This window comes from Myotis nattereri (assembly GCF_964212035.1).
Source record: "Myotis nattereri genome assembly, chromosome: 19".
In the NCBI taxonomy this organism is placed as follows: domain Eukaryota; kingdom Metazoa; phylum Chordata; class Mammalia; order Chiroptera; family Vespertilionidae; genus Myotis; species Myotis nattereri.
The window spans coordinates 1,407,224-1,419,879 of record NC_138095.1 but is presented as its reverse complement, the minus strand read 5'-3'; the positions used below and the strand labels follow the sequence as shown (position 1 = coordinate 1,419,879).

Below are 12,656 nucleotides of genomic sequence, written 5' to 3'. Positions count from 1 at the left end.
CCACACCAGCAGGAGAGAGAAATCCTATTTTGATTGGTGTGGTTTAATATTCCTTTGGATTCCATGCAAAAATAAAAAAGGACACTAGAGGGTGCTGTTAGAGTTTCCTTTTCACTGGGTGGTACTGCAGATAGCAGTGCATAAGCCCTAACCACGCCATCCTGTTCTGACCAGGACCAAATTGCAGTGAAACCAGGTGTGGAAATAGGTTCCAGGAGAGAGGCGGGTGTTCAGGATGGGCGATGCCTAAACAATTCTGAATTAGTGAGAAAGAGCCGTTATCAGCCCAAGCCTGCATGAGCATCATCTTTGATAATTAATTCCTTTAGTTGAAAATTTTTTTATTCTACTTCAGTTGTTAAACAGCTAGGATGTTAGACAATGTGAAACAGTTGGTGATCTCAAGTTCTGCCTTTGGGATTTTGAGTAGAGCACATTCCTCCTTCTAAAAATAATTTAAGAAAATAATTATAGAATTCCCAATCGTCAGAAATACAAGGTGCTGCTTCTTTTGCTGTCAGACAAACACCAAGTGAATGAGATTCCACAGCAACATCCTTTATAACTTTTTCCAAGCATATGCTCTCCCTCCCTTCCTTTAGGTGAGGCCACATTTTTTAACTGTTCTGGGGTTACGTAAATATGAACTGTCATGTGGTTTACATTTGTATAGTGTCATTTTAAAACACAAGAATGTTTTAAAAGAAGCGTGATGTTCTCATTTTAGAGAGAGCAAAGTTAAGGTTTTTGTGACACACTGAACAATCTGTTTTAGGCCGAGAGCTAATAGAGGAATGAGGATCACCCCCTGGCTCTGCCTTGCAGGTCGTCAGCGAAGGGGGCTCCTTGTTTCTAGCGCTATAGATGCATTCCTCCCTAACACAGAGGATTCACTTACTCAGAGACAGCGTGGAGCTGGCCTGTAGATGCCCAGCTCTCCTCCCTCCCAGACGCAGGGGGGGTCACTCTTCTCCTTTCTCTAAAAGTTAGTGACAGCGATGTGACTTGCTCTGGCCAATGGAACGGGAACAGAAGTGATATGTGTCTCTTGTGGGGTGTGGCTCCCTACACTGCCTCCCTTGCCAAGATGAACCCCAAAGCCGTGTGCTGGGGCAGCACCAGAACACAATGAAGTGTCTTGGCTCTGCGGGATAGTGTGGGCAGGACAGGTTCAGTGCTCTGACTGTTTGGTAACCCCCCTGTGAAGCCATCTGGATCAGGGCTCTTGTTTGCTGGGAGTTTTTTTATTTTTATTTTTATTTTTTATTGCTTCCATTTCATCAGTTGTTGGTCTATTCAGGTTTTCTGATTCTTCCTGAGTGAACTTTGGAAGATTGTATGTTTCCAGGAAGTTGTCCGTTTCGCCCAGGTGCCCCTCCCCCCCCCCGCCCCTTTTATTTTTTACAATGCTTTGTATTTCTGTGGTGTCAGTTGTTACTTCACCTCTAGCATTTCTGACTTTATTTATTTGGGTCCTCTTTCTTTGTTTCTTGATGAGTCTGGCTAAAGGTTCATCAATCTTGTTTATCTTTTCAAAGAACCAATTCTTGGTTTCATTGATCTTTTGTATTGTTTTCTTTTAGTCTCTATGTCATTTATTTCCAATATGATCTTTACTATTTCCTTCCTTCTACTTCCTCTGGGATTTTCTTGTTGTCTCTGTCTAATTCTTTAAGTTGTAAGGTTATGTGGATTATTGTTGATTTTTCTTGTTTTTTGAGGTATGCCTGTAATGCTATGAATTTCCCCCTCAGGACTGCTTTCACTGTGTGCCAGAGATTTTGGGTTATGTGTTCATTTCAATTAATTTCTGATTAAGTTTTTTTTTTTTTATTTCTGTCTTGATCTCATTGGTAACCCATTCATTGTTTAATAACATGCTATTTAATCTCCATGTGTTTGAATGTTTTTGAGTGTTTTACTGTAGTTGATTTCTAATTTCACGCCATTATTATCTGAGAAGATGCTCGATATGATTTCAGTCTTCTTGAACTTGTAGGGAGTTGTTTTGTGTCTTAACATGTGGTCTATCTTTGAGAGTGACCCATGTGCACTTGAGGAGAATGTATATTCTGCAGCTTTGGGGTGAAATGTTTTGTAAATGTTAATTAAGTCTCAAGAAAGACCTAGTGTTTGTCTGACTGTGGAGAAAGGAAGCAGGTGTGCACTGTTGGTGGGAATGTAACTGGGAATAGCCACTGTGAAAGCCAGTATGTAGGTTCCTCAGGAAATTGAAAATAGAGTTACCATCTGACCCAGCAATTCCACTTCTGGGTATTTTTCCAAAGGAAATGAAAACACTAACTCAAAACAAATATCTGCACTCAGATGTTCATTGCAGCTTTATTTATCTATGCATGTAATTACATTTATTGGAGTGACATTGGTTAATAAGGCTATTTAGGTTCCAAGCGTACAGTTCTCTCATTCATGCTCTGCATATGGCAGGTGTGCCCCCCCACCCAGTCCCGTCATCTTCCGTCATCATGTATTTGCCTCCCTTTCCTGTCACTATCTCCCCACCCTCCGCTGTCCGGCACCACCATCCTGTTGTCTGTCTGTGTCTATCAGTTTCGGTTTTACTTCCCACATTGAGTGAAATCCTGCGGTTTTTAGCTTTTTCTGACTGACATGTTTCACTTAGCATGATGTTCTCAAGGTCCATCCATGTTGTCGCAAGTGCAGTGTCTCATCTCTCTCATGGCTGAGAGCATCCATAGGTGGATGCACTGTCCCTTCTTTATCCAGCCCTCTGTCCAAGGGCGCCTGGGTTGTTTCCATGTCTTCGCCACAGGAAGAACGCTGCAGTGAACATAGGGGGGAATCAGTCTTTTCAAATGTATGATTTCAAGTTTTTCTGGTCGAAATGCAGAAGATGGATTGCTGGGTCATATGGTAACTCTATTTTTATTTATTTATTTATTTATTTTTAAAATAAATCTTTATTGTTCAGATTATTACAGTTGTTCCTCTTTTTCTCCCCATAGCTCCCCTCCACCCAGTTCCCACCCCATCCCATGCTCTTTACCTCTCCCCCCTCACTGTCCTTGTCCATATGTGTATGATTATTGTCCAGTCTCTTCCCACACCCCCTACACCCCTTTCCCCCTGAGAATTGTCAGTCCACTTCCTTTCTATGCCCCTGATTCTATTATATTCACCAGTTTATTCTGTTCATCAGATTTTTTATCACTTGCTTTTTAGATTCACTTGTTGATAGATATGTATTTGTTGTCACTTTGTTGTTCATAATTTTTATCTTTACCCTTTTCTTCTTCTTTCTCTTCTTAAAGAATACCCTTCAGCATTTCATATAATACTGGTTTGGTGGTGATAAACACCTTTAGCTTTTTCTTGTCTGTGAAGCTCTTTATCTGACCTTCAATTCTGAACGATAGCTTTGCTGGGTAGAGTAATCTTGGTTGTAGGTCTTTGCTATTCATCACTTTGAATATTTCTTGCCACTCCCTTCTGGCCTGCATAGTTTCTGCTGAGAAATCAGCTGACAGTCGTATGGGCACTCCCTTGTAGGTAACTAAATGTTTTTTTCTTGCTGCTTTTAAGATTCTCTCTTTGTCTTTTGCCCTTGGCATTTTAATTATGATGTGTCTTGGTGTGGTCCTCTTTGGATTCCTCTTGTTTGGGGTTCTCTGCGCTTCCCGGACTTGTAAGTCTATTTCTTTCACCAGGTAGGGGAAGTTTTCTGTTATTATTTCTTCAAATAGGTTTTCAATATCTTGCTCTCTCTCTTCTTCTGGCACCCCCATAATTCAGATGTTGGTACACTTGAAGTCCCAGAGGCTCCTTACACTATCTTCTTATTTTTGGATTCTTTTTCCTTTTCCAGTTGGGTGTTGTTTGCTTCTTCATATTTCACATCTTTGAGTTGATTCTTGGAATCCTCTAGTCTGCTGTTGGATCTCTGTATATTATTCTTTATTTCAGGTAGCGTATGCTTGATTTCTAATTGGTCCTTTTTCATATCCTTGAGGGTCTCACTAAATTTCTCAGAGGTTTCTAGAAGATTCTTGAGTAACCTTATAACCGTGGTTTTGAACTCTATATCCAGTAGTTTGCTTTTCTCCATTTCTTTCATTTGTGACATGTTTCTTTGTCTCCGCATTTTGGCTGCTTCCCTGTGTTGATAGAGTGGCTTTGTGTGATAGGTGTCCTATAGGGCCCAGTGGCTCTGCCTCCCTAATTACCTGAGGTGCCACTCTTGGTGCACCCCTTTGTGGGCTTTTTGCACAGTCTTGTTGTAGTTAAACCTTGACTGCTGTTGGTATCACTTGGAGGAATTTACCACCAGGCCAATTGGCTGTGAGGACCAGCTGTGTCTACAATAGGAGAACTGTTGTGCTGGAGACACCCTTATGGGGCAGGACTTGCTTCAGTGGGGCTTTGGGAGCTCACTGAGTCTGCCCCTTGAGTGTTGCTTATGGATGTGAAGAGTTGTAATCTGGTGTGGTCTCACACTGACCACAGGGTACACTGGCTCTTGGATATCCAAGGAGGTGCAAAGTCAGCCACTGCCTGATGCCACCCAGAAGGAGCTACAGAGATATCTTCAGATTCCTCCTCTTTGTTTGGGGTTTGGAAGTGCCCAGATGAGGCCCAGCTGTGAAGCAATGCAAGCTGCTGTCGAGCCTTAGGCCTTCTTTGGAAGCTTTGGCTCTTTGACCCAGCAGCAGTTAGGTTTTAGATAGCATAGGAACAGGCCATTCCTATGCAAAAGCCTCTGCTCACAGCTTGGGTGGGGTTATAAATTGGGGTCTCAGGGAATCATCCGGGCGGAACAAACTGCAATGGCTGCCAGTCAGCCCTGCCTCAGAGAGATCCCTGGGTCTCTGTGTCTGGCGGCCCTGTGCAGGAACAATGATCGCTGCAAGCACCTCTGCGAGAAAGTCGCCCTCAGGTTACAGCTGATGCTAGACAGTCCAGTTTCTCCCCATATGAGTCTGGATCCCCAGAGTCTCGCCCCCCAGAACTGGAGTTCAGAGCAATCGGGAGCTTGTATCTCCCTCCCGATTGAAAAAGACAACAATGCACCCAGTTGCCAGCCGTTTCTGTGCACGCCTCCGTACCTCCGCACTTCCTCACCTTCACACCTCCTACCAGTCTCAAAGCACTTTTCTCTTTCCTTCTAGTTGTAGAACTTCCACTCAGCCAGCCTTCCAGTGGTTCTGGATGATATCCATTTGTCGTTTAGTTGTAGTTTTGATGTTGTTGTGTAAGGCAGCAAGTACAGGTGTGTACCTATGCCACCATCTTGCTTCCTCCTCAACTTTATTTTTATTTTTTCGAGGAACCTTCATACTGTTTCTTAATAAAATACAAGGCAGCTGGTGCAGACTCAGTCCGCATCCCACTGCTTTCCAGGGATGGGCTGTGCGCCTCTATGTGCGAGAGACAGGACCGGTATCCACATCCACTCTTAAGGATGCTCAGGATTTCTGCTCAGCTTTTTCCAGACTTCCAGGAAAAATCAAAATTACCATTAGCTTAAATCCAAAACAACTTCAAACTAAGCCTGGTGTGGGTTTACCTTGTACTACTTACAAAGAGGCTGCCGCCTGCCTCCTTCTGCGCGATTCCTTACAGCCCGCAGTGCTGTGTGAGTGCCACAGGCAGGTGCACAAAGGCAGTGAGGCTCGGGCCACGCAGACCTGGCCATGGCTGCTGCTTCTGCCTCCTTTTAAAATCACAGCTTGCTATTTAGTGCGCAGGCTCAACACCGGTGAGAATGATTTCAGCCACCAAGTAACGAGAATACTGAACACAAAGTTTATTTAAGCATAAAACACATTAAAAAATTATTTGGTTGGTTTATAAAAAGAGAAGGAATTGGGTCTGAGGGAATGGAAGTGGGTAGGGCTCCCAAGGTCTGCAAACAACATACCAGTGACCAGGCTCATGGCGAGGTTGGAGGACATGAGGGTAGGGAAGGAGCTCGTCATACAGAAAGGAAGCAACACGCAGGTCAGAGATCAGACACTTGCAAACTGAGGAAGCGTCTTCAGAGGCAGTCAGTCCCCCAGTCGTTGCTTCTCCACATTGTTCCCTCTTCGTAAAACCTATGATCCGGAAACAGCGCGGGCTGGACAGGTTCTCTGTGCAGATTCCAGTCAGACGTTTCTAACCAGAATTTTGTCCTTTATTGATTATTTGAGTGAATCAGTTTCTAGTGACAACTGTTTGAAAATTTTTACCAAGATATATGCTTTCCACAACTGGCTTTGGAAGCCCCATTGTGTACTTTGAAAGAGGAGTTTGAAATTTCACTCATCTCCAGATCTCTGATCATTTGAGGCAGGTGGCATCCTGTTGAGATTCTGGACACTTTGAAATAGGTTTTGAGTTAAGGGGACACACCTTTTATTCTACAGGGAATTGAAAAACGTAAATTACAGTACTTCATATAGCAACCTTGAGTTAATTATGAGGTCGTGACTGATTTATACACAAAATGCCACAATGAAATCTGGGTCATGACGAGAAGCAGTGTCCAGACTTGACGCTCAGTGGAAGAATTAGAGGCTGCGAAGAGAAAGGCACATCGTGAGCCCTATAAAAATCCTGTTTGGTAAGGATCAGAGATCTTTGCAGTTCCCAACTAATTGCCAAGAACCCACTTTGTCCATGTGACCACGAAGAAGCAGAATTAACCCAATCTGCAGAGGTGCCTGCTGGCCTCAGTGGCACTGGGGGACCCTGAGCTAAGGCCACTGTAGGAAGTGGCATTTATTGAATTAAACATTCCACTCCCAACCACAGCCAGTGGACTTGGCAGCCAGATTTAAAGCCAATACTATTTTAAAAAATAATTACTTTTTAAATGATTTTAAAAATCATCATCTTTTAGTAAAAGAGCAGGGACCCAAAGGTTTAAAAAAAACAAAAGGGTGCTAAAATTTCTTAGGAGTTCTTCAGATATTTCCTTCTTAATGTCTGAATTTTTATAGGCCTGTTGCTGGCTGCTTGGCCTGTCATGACGTGCTCCTCTCAGTGGGAGGAAGTTCCTGCACCCCAGCTGAAGCCCAGAATCAGGGTGTCTACCTCGGCAGCTCTTTCCGTCCTCTTGCAGGGTGCCCGTCACACAGCTGCACAGGGGCCCCTCCACCCGGCTGGTGCAGATCTGCTCACACCCTCCGTTGTCCTCACACCAGTCCAGCCCTGAAAGAGAGCAGTTAGTCAAGTTCATGGCAGACAGTTACCTCTTCAGCTCACCTGTCAGGGCACAGCTGGAGCAGGGGTGGGGACCTTTTTCCTGCCAAAGGCCAGCTGGATATTTATAGCATCTTTATCAGGCCATACAATTAAAAAAAAATCTTTATGGTTAAAAGTATTACATATTCCTCTTTATTCCCCCATTGACTTCTTCTAGTCAGCCTTCGTCCCCTGCCCTAGGCCTTCACCACCCAATTTATCTGTGTTCATAGTTTTGCATAGATGCATACAAGTTCTTGGGTTGATCTCTTCCCACCCACCCACCCTCCCCGCCTTCCCTCTGAGACTCCACAGTCTGTTCCATGTGTCTATGTCTCTAGATCTATTTTGTTCATTAGATTCCACGTATGAGTGAGATCATGTGATACTTGTCTTTCTCTGACTGGCTTATTTCACTTAGCATGATACTCTCCAGGTCTCTCCATGCTGTCTCAAAGGGTAAGAGATTCTTTTTTTACTGCTGCATAGTATTCCATGGTATAAATGTACCATAGCTTTTTTATACACTCGTCTACTGATGGGCACTTGGGCTGTTTCCAGATCTTAGCTATTGTAAATTGTGCTGCTATGAACATAGGGGTGCGTATTATTCTTTTTCATTGGTGTTTCAGGTTTCTTAGGATATATTCCTAGAAGTGGGATCACTGGGTCAAATGGCAGTTCCATTTTTAATTTTTTTGAGGAAATTCCATACTGTTTTCTATAGTGGCTGCATCAGTCAGCAGTATACTAGCATTCCCTTTTCTCCACATCCTCGCCAAGACTTGTTGTTGTTAATTTGTTGACGATAGCCATTCTGACAGGTGTGAGGTAATACCTCATTGTCATTTTAATTTGCATCTCTCCGATGATTAGTGACTTTGAGCATTTTTTCATACATCGCCGGCCTTTTTATAAATCTCCACTTTGGAAAAGAGTCTATTCAGGTCCTTACCCACTTTTTAATTGGATTGTTTGTCTTCTTTTTGTTAAGCTGTATGAGTTCCTTATATATTTTGGATGTTATTTCTTTATCAGATGTATCATTGCCAAACATGTTCTCCCATGCGTGGGCTCTCTTGTCATTTTGTTGATGGTTTCTTTTCCTGTGTAAAAGGTTTTTGTTTTTTTTAACCATATTTTGATGTAGTCTCATTTATTTTCTCCTTAGTTTCCTTTGCCCGAGGAGATGTATCCATAAACATATTGCTATGAGAGATGTCTGAGATTTTGTTGCCTATAGTTTCTTCTAGGATTTTTATGGTTTTATGACTTACATTTAAGTCTTTTATCCATCTTGAGTTTATTCATTTTTTTTGCATGTACCTGTTCAATTTTCCCAACACCATTTATTGAAGAGATTATCTTGACTCCATTATATGCACTTATCTACTTTGTCAAATATTAACTGATGTAAACTTGGGTCGATTTCTGGGGTCTCTGTTCTGTTCCATCAAACTATATGGCTGTTCTTGTGCTATTAGCAGGCTGTTTTGAGTATAACTTGATATCTGGTATTGTGATTCTTCCAACTTTGTTCTTCTTTCTCAAGATTGCTGTGGCTACGTGGGGTCTTTTTTAGTTCCATATAAATTTTTGTCGTGTTTGTTCTAGATCTTTTTAATATGCCGTTGGTATTTTAATAGGGATTGCACTGAATCCGTAGGTTGCTTTGGGTAATACAGACATTTTAATGATGTTAATTCTACCAATCCATAAACATGGTATATTCTTCCACTTGTTTAAATCTTCCTCTATCTCTTTTTTCAACATCCTGTAGTTTTCCAAATACAAGTCTTTTATCTCCTTTATTAAAGGATACTTTAAGATACTTTATTCCTAAGTATCTTAATTTTTTTGTTGCAATGTTAAATAGGATTGTTTGTTTAGTTTCTCTTTATAAGAATTCATATTGGTGTATAAAAATGCCATCGATATCTGGATGTTAATTTTGTATCCTGCTACATTGTCAAATTAGTTTATTAAATCTAGTAGTTTGTTGGAGTCTTTAGAGTTGTCTATTTACAATATCATGTGATCTGCAAATAATGAGAGTTTTACTTCCTCCTTTCCCATTTGGATGCTTTTTATTTCTTCCTGTTTGATCACTGTGGCTATCCAGTGAAGTCAGCAGGGTGTTATAGTCCCTTACAATGACTGTATTGCTGTTGATCTCTTTTTAAAAGTTCTCTAGATTTTTAAAAATATATATTTAGGTGCTCCTATATTGGGTGGATACAACTTCCAGTGCTGTGTTGAATAAGAGTTGTGAAAGTAGTCTCTTTCTTGGTGTGCTAGACTTTTGGGTTGATGGCAGGAGATGCGCTCCCCATTACCCACGTGGCTTATGGCCATATGGGCCTCCACACGTGGACCAATAGACTTTAATTAGCTGGGGTGCTGAACCACTCTGACAGTAACGTGGAAAGGAAGCTCTGGACACTGGCCTGCTCCTGGAACCCCAGCTGCACCTTTTCCTGGACTGGCTTCTCTAAAAAAAACCTTCAACCCTCTAAAAAAAATGGGCCAAGAAGGAGATCAGGCAGAGAGTGGTGAAAGTGGATATCCTTGTCTTGTTCCTGTTCTTAGGAGAGATGGTTTCAGTTTTGGCCCATTAAGTATGATGTTGGTTCTAGATTTGTCACATATGGCCTTTCTCATGTTGAGATATGCTACCTCTATTCCTACTTTGCTGAGAGTTTTTATCAAAAATGGGTGTTGGATTTTGTCAAATTCTTTTTCTGTGTCAGTTGATATGATCATGTGATTTCTGTCTTTCAATTTGTGTATTTGATGAATCACATTTATTGTTTTGTGAATACAGTACCAGCCTTGTATCCCTGGAACTAATCCCACTTGGTCATGGTGTATGATCACTTTAATATACTTTTGGATTCAATTTGCTAATATTTTGTTGAGGAGTTTAGCATCTATGTTCATCAGGGATATTAGCCTATAATTCTCTTTCTTTGTAGTGTCTTTATCTGGTCTAAAATTCAGGATGATGCTGGCCTCATAAAAAGAGGTTAGAAGTGTTCCTTCCTTTTGGATGTTTTGGAGTAGTTTGATGAATATAGGTGTTAGTTCTCATTTGAATTTTTTGTAAAACTCCCCTGTGAAGCCATCTGGACCAGGGCTTTTTAAAAAATTTTCAATTATTTTTATTTTTTTTATTGCTTCAATGTAATCAGTTGTTATGGGCCTTTTCGGGTTTTCTGATTCTTCCTGATTTAGTTTTGGGATATTGTATTTTTCTAGGAATTTGACCATTTCATCCACATTGTTCAGCTTGTTGGCATATAGCTGTAAATAGTATTTTCTTACAATTTGTATTTCTGTGGTGTCGGTTATTACTTCACTCTTTTGTTTCTGATTTTATTTATTTGGGTCCTCTCTCTTTGTTTCTTGATGAGTCTGGCTAATGTGCACCAATCTTATTTATCTTTTCAAAGAGCCAGCTCTTGGTTTCATTGATATTTTTGCATTTTTTTTAGTCTCTATGTCACTTATTTCTGCTCTAATCTTTATTATTTTGTTTCTTCTACTTACTCTGGGTTTTTCTTGTTGTTCTCTTTCTAATTCTTTAAGCTGTAGCGTTAAATAGTTTATTATTAATTTTTCTTATTTTTTGAGGTAGGCCTGTAGTGCTATGAACTTCCTTCTCAGGACTGCTTTTGCTGTTTCCCAGAGATTTTTGGTTGCTGTGTGTTTATTTTCATTTGTTTCCAGGAAGTTTTTTCTTTCTCTCTTGATCTCGTTGGTAACCCATTCATTGTTTAATAACATGCTATTTAGCCTCCATACGTTTGAATGTTTTTAAGTGTTTTTACTGTAGTTGATTTCTAATTTCATTCCACTGTGGTCTGAGAAGATGTTTGATATGATTTTAATCTTCTTGAACTTGTAGAGACTTGTTTTGTGTCCTAACATGTGGTCTATCTTTGAGAGTGACCCATGTGCATTTGAGAATGTATATTCTGAAGCTTTGGGGTGTAATGTTCTATAAATGTCAATTAAATCTATCTGATCTAGTATATCATTTAGACTCTGTTTCCTTGTTAATTTTTTGTCAGGAAGATCTATCCAGTGAAGTCAGCAGGGTGTTATAGTCCCTTACAATGACTGTATTGCTGTTGATCTTTTTTTAAAAGTTCTCTAGATTTTTAAAAAATATATTTAGGTGCTCCTATATTGGGTGGATATATTTTTACTAGGGTTCTATCCTCTTGTTGGATTGATCCCTTTAGTATTATGTAGTGACTTTATTTTGTCTCTTGTGATGGCCTTCATTTTGAAGTCTATTTTATCATATATGAGTATTGCTATCCCACCTTTTATTTTGTTTCTATTTCCATGGAAATTTTTTTTCCATCCCTTCCATCCTGTATGAGTCTTTTGTTCTGAGATGGGTCTCTTGTAGACAGCATATAATTGGGTCATATTTTTATATACATTCAGCTACTCTGTGTCTTTTGATTAGAGCATTCAATCCATTTACATTTAAGGTTATTATTGATAGGTACTTACTTATAGCCATTTTCATTCTTTATGCCTATCTCTCTCTCTCTCTCCCATTACAGAAGTCCTTTTAGCATTTCTTGCATTGCTAATTTGGTGGTGATAACTCCTTTAGCTTTTTTTTTTTTTTTTTAATGGTCTGGGAAGCTCTTTATTTCACTGTCTATTTTGAATGATAACCTTGCTGGATATAGTAATCTTGGTTTCAGATCCTTGCTTTTCATTACCTTGAATACTTCATGCCATTCCCTCTGGCCTGTAGAATTTCTTATGAGAAATTAGCTGACATCCTGTGGGTGCTCCTTTGTAGGTAACAAATTGCTTTTCTCTTGCTGCCTTTAAGAGTCACTCTTTGTCTTTAGTTTTTGGCATTTTAATTATAATGTGTTGAAAGAACTAAGCAGAAATACACCCTCCTCCCTCTTCAAGGACGAAGCAGAGACATACTCTTCTCCCTCTCCTCTATCTTGTCTTGCAAGGCTGGGCCCTCAGCCCAAGCCCCCCCCCCCCCCCCGAGAGTGACCACAAGAATGCTGGTATTGTCCTAACTCTCCCAACCACCCACCTGAGTGGACCAATGAAGCTCCAGAAATGTAGCTAAGGTCCTAATAAGGCTATAGTGGAGGACGGCTCCAACCTTCAGAATGTGATGGTCACTTCCTGACCCTTATGCTGTAAAACCCTGACCAATCTCTGTAACTCACGTCACCCCTAAAGCCCACCCCAAATAGCTAGCCCTATATAACCTTTGTTCTCCTGGGACACGCTCTCTCGCCTCACCACTGTGCCGGATAGAGGCTGGGAGCCAATTCTAGAATTGATCAGTAAAGACTCATTGCTTTTGCATCGAAGGAGGCTCCCTGGTGGTGGATTATTGGGGACCCCGAACTCTGGGCATAACAGTGTCTGGGTGTGGGACTGTTTGCGTTCTT

The 12,656-nt window shown here is 40.9% G+C and overlaps 1 protein-coding gene across 2 annotated transcripts in view; it reads right to left on the bottom strand.

Moving 5' to 3' along the window:
- Positions 1-5,777: 5,777 nt before the first annotated feature.
- The window catches only part of TECTA (tectorin alpha), a gene marked incomplete at its 5' end in the record, with an annotated part of 106,799 nt that continues 99,920 nt past the window's right edge, over positions 5,778-12,656 (bottom strand). For both annotated transcript variants that reach the window (XM_081113346.1, XM_081113347.1), the window contains 2 exons: positions 5,778-6,537; positions 7,057-7,173. In XM_081113346.1, the coding sequence (XP_080969472.1) occupies positions 6,437-6,537; positions 7,057-7,173 (218 nt within the window). In that variant the 3' untranslated portion in view covers positions 5,778-6,436. The remainder of the gene's footprint in view (positions 6,538-7,056; positions 7,174-12,656) is intronic.